The following is a 10,747-nucleotide window of genomic DNA, read 5'->3' as shown; positions in this document are numbered from 1 at the left end:
TATCTTATACAAAGATGAAACCAAAGAACAATAAATTAGCATCATAATTGTCTACAGTGGAAACTATCATATACAATATAAATAAACTATTCAAAAGCTACCAATCTTCATGAAAAAAATTAAAGGATTAGGATTTTATACAGTTTCTACAAGTGATTGTGCAGCTGAAAATCTCAAAAATTAAAGTCAAAATGAAATACCCCTATTGATTTTAGTGTCTCACGACATACAGTAATTAAGTACTGGTAAAATAATTACCAATTTAAAAGAAATAATAAGGAAATCACTGCTCTGCAATTTTATCACAGTTTTTTCCCCACAGGACCTAAAGAATGTAAACACTATGTTTTTGTTAATGTTAGAGATTAATACTTTATTTTACACGTATGTTGATCCACACCTGCGCAGTTACCTTTAAGGATAATGAAATAAGGCAAGACTTATAACTGTGGCACTACATGTTAATACTGATATCTTCATCTGGACAGAGAGAGAATTGTTTGTTCTTCTCTAATATTTGTTCTGCAGCAGACTTTGGCCTACATAGACATAGCAGTATCACTCTTCTTTCTTTGCGTAGAAGATGCGTATTACCTAACTTTAAAAAGTTTCATTAGATATTGGACGTTTGAGTTGAAATTTCGTTTCTTAATTACCAGCAATTTTAAAGATCATTTCTTAATAAGCTCCATGGCATCATCAGGTCATACCATTCGTTTGTCTATCCTTGCATCGCTAAATGCGTTTCTAAAAATTTGTTGTTATTTTTAGGTTTTTAACATCAGTATTTGATGTCCTGGAATTATTTGTGTGTGTGTGTGCCAAAGAAGCTATTGTTTGTGATGGCTAAAATCTCTCCATTTCCTTTATTTGGAAATGGCCATGAATATATAGCAGAGCCATATTTTAGCCACTGCTCTAGTTAAGCATATAGTTGAATTGGCTAACTTGTTTTGGAATATTTATCTTAGCTGTTTAATAGCTATCCGATAACAGTAGTAGAAGAGGGATACTGCCTGATAGAACAACATGAACACGTGACAAAACAAACTTCAGAACATAGCAAGAATGCCAAGCGAACTGGATAACAGACTCTTCATATCAGCGATTTGCGGGCCTGAGAGACCGGCAGTCAAAACCAGCCTCTTAGGATTTGGTGGCGATGCTACCTAGCACGTGGCCGACGCCAGCTCTCTCTTACAGGTTGTTGAATGGATGCCACACCATTTATCACAGGAGAAGTAAGTGTTGGGTCCTTGGAAGGATGACAGAAGATGCTATAGATGCGGTTTTGCACCTATTATAACTGTTTTAGAAGTCCTGCTATACAGTGAAGGAATTTAGTGCTCTCAAATTCCCCACTATCTTAGCTCGATAATACGGATCAGTTTTTTTTCTCCTAAGTTTCTTCATATTGGCAATCAGCAGAGTTAAATATACAAGAATCGTTCTGTCCTTTTTCATGTTGACATTGGTGATAGTATCCACTTGGTAAGTTCACTTCACTCCAGCATGAAGTCCTAGATAGATTCCTTTGGGGATGTGTAGCATATGATTCACAGTTTGCAATACAAATACCCTGATACATCACTTATTTACTATTAGTATTTGATTATTATACCATTTTGCAAAGTCTTAAAACCACGTTTTAATTAGTGTTGCTTGGAGCAGTTCAGAATACATTTTTTTTCCTTGAAAGCAGAAGCTCTAATGGGTATAATTTATGCTCTCTTTGCATGCAGCATTTCAATGAGAAGGTTATTACACGGCACATCCCCGTTCAGGTGTTTGTAGTAGAGGTATTCTTCGGCCTGCATACTGATGGCCCGGATTTCTGGTAGTCGCAGGAGAAGCTGCCCAAATTTGTCTGTTTGCTGTGGGTAGTTACACATTGTGTAGTCCAGCAGAGCAGCATTCACTTGTTCCTGAACACCTTCCACGAGCTGGAAGTTCTCAAGATTTTTGACATCTGAATGATAATAATAAAAAAAAAAAATAACAACAATTCAGTCGCATGTTAATTCCTGTTTACGAAGGCAGTGTTGCAGTAAATGGATGTGTTTTTTTTTTCCTCCTGACAAAAGCATACTTTACAAGCTGCTGAATATTCAGCGAACCCTTTTGCCAACTTTCCTGGGAAAATGATCACAAAAGAGCTTTAGCGGAGTGTCTTGTTGAAATTCTGCATGTACCTCAAATCAATTAGACACCAATGGAGTCTGAGCAAGGTCAGCTCTTTTCATAGCTTACAAAACGAAAGGTTGAGGATTCCTAAAGTGGAAGACCATAATATATTGCTAGCAAATGAGTCCCAAGAGGAAGCCCTATCTTTAACCTAGTATATTACACAATTCATATAATTCTGTATTAATTTTTCTGACCCAAGGTGAAATCTGTGTCCAGGGTATGATGTAGTTAATTCTAATAAAAAGTGACAGGGTTCTTGTTTCTGTTTGACATTTTCTAAATGATTCTGAAAGCCTTTGACTTGTCTAGCCTATGTTAATGAACCATCTGGTACACTCCAGTGACTGCCAAAATAATCTTCCCTACTAGAAACTCTCTAAAATATATATTTCACTGACTAATGATCTTTATAAAATGAAATCATTGTCCTTTGGGTGGAATACCAGATAAGAATCATGCCCTTTAACCTGAATATGGTTTCTGAAATCCAACACTGATGTGTTTTTTGGTGTTTGTTTTTGTTTTTTTTTTTTTGTATTGGACAACAGGGGCATTTACATCAGTAAGGCAGGTACAGTTTGTTGACTTTACCTCTGATCATCTTCTGTTCCTATACAGCAAGTTCAAGCTCTGGAAATGCTGGTCAGAGATAAATGCCAGTATATTAACTCCTCATTATTTGCTTCCCTGTGTAAAAATTACTCTGATGGCATTATCTTTTGACATGTCTGGAGAATGCAGAAGTTATTCTAAAGCCTGCAAATTAGAGTGCTGCTATAATGCAGAAAGAGCGAAGTGATCAAAGTGCTCTTGCTGGGAGAACTTGTTTTGGCTGGTGTTTGATCATTTATACCATCAGCAGAGTACTGTAACACAGTTTCTTGCAATGCTGAAGCACGGTGATACTGAGCATAACTATGCTGCTAATTCACTTTGAATAAAGACAGACCTGCTCTTCTATGGATGTTTTTGGAGCACAGGAGATGGGGAATTTGGCGGAATTTGGTTCATTGTAAATGCCAGCCTTTGACTGGAGGGGAAATGAGTGTTTTCCTTTGCAAAACAGGAACATGCGTTGGTCCCCCAATCCATCAGCAGCCTGGGAGGCTGCGTAAATCGGGTCTCACTGCACCTTTTCCTAGAAGTACTTTAAATAGAGCAAATATTGGTTCCTGCACATAACTGTGTGCTGGAACACGAGGGAAACGGTTGGAGGAGGCAAATATTTTCTTCAGGACAAGAGGACAGGAAGGATGCCAAGGATCCCATTGGCAGCCCGGGGTAGCACACAGAGCCTCCAGGGCCTGAGTTACAGGCTTTGAGCAGGAGCCTCTCTGGAGCGTGCCGGCTGCCGGCTGCACTTCAGGTTCACTCTTGCATGAGGCGGGGTGAGCGTTCCCTGCTGTGGTGGTTACTGCCTGCCTCTTTCCTGTCCCGGTTTCACTGTGGAAACGAAGCAAGTGGCTCCCAGATTTGTGCTGCTTGTTTGGGAACTGGGGACATGACCTCCGTCCGAATTTTGCTAGCTGGCTTAAGGAACTGGCTAGCAATGCTTAAATTATGACGGCTGTCCAACGAGAGTCGTCTGAACTTTGCATTATCCAGAGTGAGGAGAACTGGAAACTTCAAAGGTGCTATGCCTGGTCCCTTAGCTATTCAAACTCATTTATCCAAAGTCTTTTTGCCAGTGTCTCCGGAGATGTTTGGATAATCATGTTTTCATGTATTACACTGGGCATTTTCTCGCACAAAATACAGCTGTTTATTATTTTACGTACCTACATAAAACTCCCAAGGTATTTTGTAGCGAGTGTAACCTGGTTTAAAAATCGGGTGTTCTAAGCATATTTTTACAAAGTTAAGAAAGGAACAGTATCAACTATCAATCACAATTATTTTAAACAGGTTGCTTTCAGATGCAAAATGCAATCATGAATGAATTGTTAGAACATAAGAAATTCCCACAGAAAACAGGGACTATGCTAGAGATTAAACTCTGTTAAACAGCAAGATAAAATGTATAATGATTTCAGAATCAGTATTTCAAACTTTTTTTCCCCTGTTAAAAATAACTTCAAACATCAGGAAGTTTTAGAAACTGTTAGCTGATTCAACCCCCTTTAAATTCAAAGAGCATCTTTCTGTTGCTGTCTGTCTGTTTTGAATCGTACTGCGAGATTAAATTGTTCTGACTTCCTGGAAAACCAGGTTCATTCTCATTTTTGCTCTCTGTCTAAATGTTGCTGCATGGAATATATATTTACTGGCAACATCACAAAATCAATTTTTACAAACATCAAGAAGAGACAAAACCTGAGAATTGCAAATTTTCTGTATTTTCCTGCAAAAGTGGTGAATTCAACGTATGTTTATTATAGAGATGCATTCTGTCTTCAGCTGTATTGATATCATACTCCAAGTCAAAGGGAGGCATAATATTTTATCTATATTACCCCCATATAGAGGATCGGTGGCTCCTGGCAGTAGGTGTACCTGTGCGTTGTATAGGTGTTCCTATACGCTCATCAGCTACGTGGCCTGGCTGAATTGCATGGAAGTTGCAGAACTATGGGGGAAGAAGGTCTGTGTTGGGTTTTTTTTTTCCTCATCTCAGCGGACAGTTCTTTAAATACTCATATGTGGCAACATAAGCACTGAAGTCAGATGTAAAAGCAAGTCCAATTAACACTAACAGTAAAGAAAAAGTAGTTCTGGGGCTTCTATACCACGTCCAGCCTGAGGAAATACTTTTAACGTATTTCCTCTACACAAATTCTTGATATTTGTGGTGAGGCTCGGTGCTTGTAAACAAGATGTTACTAGTTAATCAGTGAAAATATGTAGAATTTTCCTGACTGTTTCTGTACTGAATCAGATACTCATAGTCCAAATGATTACAGTTTAGGACATCACTACACAATTCATCTGTGTGTAGATCTCTCCAGGACCGCAATCACAATAGTGGGGATGTAGAGGCAATCTGATGACCGCTTACGTATTTTGGAGTGAGTCTTCATGAAGTAACCAAGATTTTTGGATATGACTTGTGACAAGTGATCTCATCTCACGTACATTAACAATTAATGCTGCAGTAAAGCAAACGAGACCAACTGAACAGAGAGAGAGAAGTCAAAGGGTATGTGCTGAGAGCACTGTGTAAAGCTCCGTTGTCATGTCTGAAGCTCTCATATGATGTTTTGTATATTGTTGAAAAAGAGGTTTGCCAAACACATAGTTGCAAGATAAATTACGTACTTATTTTTGAAAGAGAATCACAAACTCTAGCTCTAATACAGATGAATAACAACAAAGGAAAACATGTGAATATTAAGTTGTTTCCAGTAGCTCCAAGTTCTGCAGGTAGAACAAGAAATGCTATTCAATTTTTGCTTCTGGTACTTAGTATTTAGCTGATAGTGATACAAATGTTATTAAATAATAACTTTGGTTTGTAAGTAGAAGGTTTTCCTGTGCTTTGGGTTTGTTTTTGTTCTTGGTATTTATTATATAACTCTGGCTAAAGGTACGTGATTTAGTGTTCCAAGTATTTCCTTTTTGATAAAGATCCTTTGAATGCTAATGAGTTAATTTGGTGAAACATCAAGCAATGCTGGTGTAAGTCTGCTGAAGGCAGCGGTGTACAATGAGCGTGAAATCTGCTGCTGATGTGTACAGCACAACAGTCTTTTATGCGTTCATATAATGCTTCATTCCTGTCTGCTTTTTAGAATTGGAATGTCTCTTATCAGTCTTACATTGGTTAGTAACAACTGAAAGTACACGTTTAAGCTTAATGCAAGAAATAATTTTCCGAGGTTTAGATGCTTGTAAATGAAATGAGTAGGAACAGGTCCCCCCCTCCCACCCAGACACCCTTTAAATCCTAGCAGCTAGAAAAAGTGTTTTGTGTTGCTACAGTAAGTATCAGTCTCTCATCTCTTCTACTTTATTCACTCAGGGACTAATTACCAACTTTTTACATGAAACAGCCTTACTGTGAGCTCACAGTGGGGCGCACATTTTTTCTATCCTTATTGGAAAGTAAACCCTTAGGTCTTCTGGAATATATTATATGTTTTACAAGAAATAGCAATTGCTTTTCTGTCAAACAAAGAATTTTTGTTCTCTATAGCTTACTTTTGACAATTAAGACAAAAACAGTGTTATAGTATGTCAGGATCTGCTCTGCAGTCACAGTAAAGATCTGCCAGTATTCCCAGAAATCCCCCCATTTTGATTATTTTCTACATCTGCTATAAAGCTGTGCATTAAGCTGAAACTGCACACAGCATCCAGCCTGAGGAGAACACTTTTGCATATTTTCCCCAAAAATGGGTCTGGTCTTTAGAGGGGGAACATATTTAGGTTTCAGAGAGATTTTCTCCCTCTCATATTCCAAACATGAAATACTGAAGATTTGGTGGTCTACTAATCTGTAGAGAGCTTCCCTTGGTCTGGGAATTTTGAAAAGAAAAATAAAACAGAATGAGAGATTTAAATTTGAAAAAATAGTAACTCCTTAGGAGCAGCGTAAGTATTTCCCAAAGACAACCGGTTAAATTTTACTGCTCGCGTCTTTTATCAGATACTCTTTCTACACGAAGCGGCGAAGAGGTGCGTGCACACACAGCTCGGCTGCCTCTCTGCATTCTGCACCATTGCAAGTCCTGGTATCGCAAGGACAAAATAAGGTTGCGTTTAGGCTTCTCCATGGGGAGAAATTTCTCACTTTCATAAGGCTGGAAACAGTCTTACAGATACTCCGGCCCAGGGCTGAGCTTCCTCACCCTGAATGGGCTGACGAGCCCCATCATTTAAGGACTTTATTAAAACCCAACTGGTCCCAAAGCTTTGGAATGACTGTTAAACGTGTAGGTAAAATATGACGTCTTCCAAACTCTAGTGATGGTATTTTTGGCCAGGATGGCCTTCAGGCTCATCCTCCGAGACGTTTGTCTGTTCTTTCCAGCCAGACTGCATTAGGCCATGAGCAGCATTGCCTCCACTTAGGAACACGCTGTTTTATCAGGGAAAGAGACAACGTGCCTCCTCAGCCCGAAGTCGGAGTTCCCGTCAGGGGCTTTGGTGTGAGGCCAATTCCCATTTGACCTTGAAGATGAAATATGTTCATTCTGATGAAGGTTTTTCCCCCAGAATAGTTCAAAGAAGGGGGACTACCCAGGATGGAGGTGACGTTACCAAACACAGCTTTTTTCTAGTGCCTTTGCCCACTTTCTGCTAGCCTTGCAAACCCTCTGGGTTACGGGACTTAAAACACAGGTAGATTTTGACATGTGATCAAAAACGTTTTGAGGACAAGAGTAGTAACGGTTGATAAAGTGCCAATCTCTGAAAATTACCCACAATTCTCCTTCATTGAAACTAAGGCAACAACAGTGGTTCCATATAGCACATCTGTCACGAAGGCAGATGTATGCCATTCTATAGCTAAGCCTTCTTGGCAGACAAAATGCTATAATGAAGGAAGATTTATGGTAAAGATAAGCTCCTTACTGCAAAATTCCCCTCAGTTTTATTACAGCAGGGTTGTGCTGAATATTATTTACTTAGAAGTCATGGGAAACAATTTTTGATAGATGTGTTTGTTAGTCAGTGGTAAAGCACTATATTTAGCACCTTCCAAACCTTGAAAAACCTTTACATTATAACAACAGAAACCACTTTTCTTTTCTTAAGACTCCCAAGTCCAAACTGAATGCGTAGAAAACTTTTCCTGTCTTTAGAAGGATTCCTTTTTGGCAGTGGTTAAGCTATCTGTAACAGTGCGACAATCAATCTCTGACTGTTTATTAGGGTCATAAAATAATTTTCATTTTCAGTTGAACATAACATCAGATAATGGGCACATTGTTTTGAAAATCTTGATTAAATTCTTCTATAGCAACGTATTTCATTCACACCTAAGTACTGGGCAAAATGATATATATTTTTAGAGCGAGAATAAGATGCTTATGAGACAACAAGCTTAATTCTTAGTCTGAATCCTATTTCATCCCCTCAGTATTCAATCCTGATGGACCTTTGGTTTGTTTCAGAACAACTCAGACTCAGCTAAAGCATATTTTGCTGGTGTTTTATAGTGGTAGGCTTCTTTCTAGTGTTATTTAAAATATTGAAGCATATTTTTCTATTCCAAAAAGATTGTAAAATGACAGAGAGAATATACACTGAGGATATAATCTCCTAATATCTATTAAGAACTGTGCTTATTGACTTCTGTGAAGAATTTGTAATTGCTTTTGCTACTGTTAGCTCTGCAATGGAGAGGGAGATATGGGGAAATAAGCTGGATTCTTCTCCTTGTGCAACTGTGAAATTATTTTACTAAATTTCAGTTGTTTCTTTCCTTGTATTCCCAGTAAAGACAAAGGGCAAAGCCTAATCTGATCTCTCGAATCTTTGACTGGTGTAATTACTGAGTCATCACTCAGGAAAATCAAACAGCTTGACTTTCAACAGCTCAGGCTGAATTTACTGACTTGAAAGTTAAACAAACAAACAAAATCTCCATTCGCTTCTCGTCCTGGCACCCCAGGAACCAACATCCTTATTACTTGCAAATGAGGCATACGTGATATGGTGGTCATTAAAACACAATAAAACAAGATCCTGCCAGGCCTCACTGGAGGAAGAGCTGCTAACAAGTCCTGGCCCAAAGTCCACGACCAGCTACACCCTTAAATAAAGTCCAATGTTTCTCACTGAGACTGATGAGGGAAAAGCATGGCCAGGTACAGCCATGCAGCCAGGGGTGTGGAGAGCCAGTTGGGATAGCTGGTTGGTGAAACTGTGGCCCAGCCCGGAAGATGCTGGGACAGAAAACAGGCACCAAGTCCCAGGCAGTGGTTCCACTGCTGGCTCTTCACCTTAGCCATGCCTAAACTCCAGTACCACCTCACGTTCTTTCACTTTCTAAAGCTTCCTCCATGCCTGGAGTTACGCCCCTGCTGATGTCCCAGACTTGCTCCTGCTTTGGGTGAGCAATGCAATGTGCTGCTTGTCTCTTGCTCATCTGGGACTGAGGGCAGCCCGTCTGTTGCCTGAAGGCTTGTTCTGTAGGTATTTTAATCCATGCTTAGTGTTCACTGATAGGATTAGGTTCCACATAAGAGAGTAGCTGCTGCTTTCTTTGAAGACATGACAGAGGAACAGGCATTTGAACAGCACTTGCTCTGTTGTGTCTTCAGGGAAATTCCCCAAAAAACTGGAGCCTCCCACCATGCCAGAGGGTGGTCTTAGCTATTGCTAGCTACAGGCTGTTCTCAGTGAAGGTGCGCTCCAGTCTTTGGGTTGAAGCTCTGCTGCTGCACTGAAAAAAATAACCCTAGGTGATTTAAGCCCAAATTTATAGCCTGCCTTTGCAGGCTGGTGGTGGGGGAACATGCCTGGGCTGATGTGGGTTTCTGGTTCCTGCTTCCAGGTTTGTTTGTATTTGACCTAGTGACCACTTAAGGTAAACGACAGATCAATCCTAGAAAAAATGTCTCAATCTAAGTCTCTCTTTTCCAGAAAAAAATTGTGTAACCACTATCCTGTGGAGCCATGGTCGTATTTGTATGCCGGCACACGTTGATAAACTGGGGCAGAAGTGATTTAGCGAAGGTCTCACAGATAAACTGAGAAAGAACGTGAGTCAAAACTCATTTTTCCTAACTCCTCACCTAATCCCAGGTTCATATTACATGTCTGGGATAGAAATGTTTGTCCTCCGCGTATTCGGTTGGAATAAGCATAGATAAGAAAACTAGTATGTTAATTATCATGCTATCAGCAGGCTTCAAAATATGTATATGCTTATAATGCAGACAAATCTACAGCCGTAGCACTAGTTTATATCACACTTACATTTACCAGAAAAAAGGATCACATTTGATAAAAGCAGAAACTAGGCTTCTGGTAAGAGTTAAAAAAAATTAGAATAAATAGTAAATTTATCGAACCAAATGATTTTCCCAGTTAATTTCTGAAACATTTTCATCTTCAATAGCACGTGAACAATACAGGATTGTTGGTGTTTTAAGGGAACTGGCTGTCAATGTCTACAATTTGTAGGGTGTGAACAGTTTAAAATGTCATAAATATTTATGAAGTTCCTGGGAATGGTGATAGGGACATCACACAAACTCCCTGAAGTTATGAACTGGGGCAGAAGGTGTGTTATATGCAACTTGCAATAATGGACAGTACGGCATAATGTAGAGAGGAGCAAGAAACAATCTATTATTTAGCTGAGAAGAAACTGAATATTTAGAAAAAAAGGAATGAAAATTTTAGAAAGATTCGCTTTTATCTAGAAAATATTTGCTGTGCTTTCGTTTACACTTTTGCAACTTTTCTGAATGATTTGATTTATTCCACTCATGAGAAGCTTGCACATTATCCATCCTTTCCCTTTCTATCCCTCTCCTACTGCTCAAGTGCTGTTTAAAATAGGAATAATGGGCCAGATTAATCTCAGAGCCATTTCTACTGCCGCCACTGGAACTACACCAAGGGGTGATATAGTCCTAAAAGAAGAAATATAAATATTTTCTGTAAA

The 10,747-nt window shown here is 39.2% G+C and overlaps 1 protein-coding gene across 1 annotated transcript in view; it reads right to left on the bottom strand.

Moving 5' to 3' along the window:
* Nucleotides 1-1,604: 1,604 nt before the first annotated feature.
* Nucleotides 1,605-10,747, bottom strand: part of NR5A2 (nuclear receptor subfamily 5 group A member 2) — a 91,624-nt gene continuing 82,481 nt past the window's right edge. The window contains exon 6 of the mRNA XM_009283174.2: nt 1,605-1,969. Coding sequence (XP_009281449.1) covers nt 1,722-1,969 — 248 coding nt within the window. The 3' untranslated portion in view covers nt 1,605-1,721. The remainder of the gene's footprint in view (nt 1,970-10,747) is intronic.

This window comes from Aptenodytes forsteri, unplaced genomic scaffold, assembly GCF_000699145.1.
Source record: "Aptenodytes forsteri isolate BGI_AS27 unplaced genomic scaffold, ASM69914v1 Scaffold181, whole genome shotgun sequence".
NCBI classification, from domain to species: domain Eukaryota; kingdom Metazoa; phylum Chordata; class Aves; order Sphenisciformes; family Spheniscidae; genus Aptenodytes; species Aptenodytes forsteri.
Note: the sequence above shows the minus strand (reverse complement) of the source record. Positions and strands in the feature narration are given on the sequence as shown.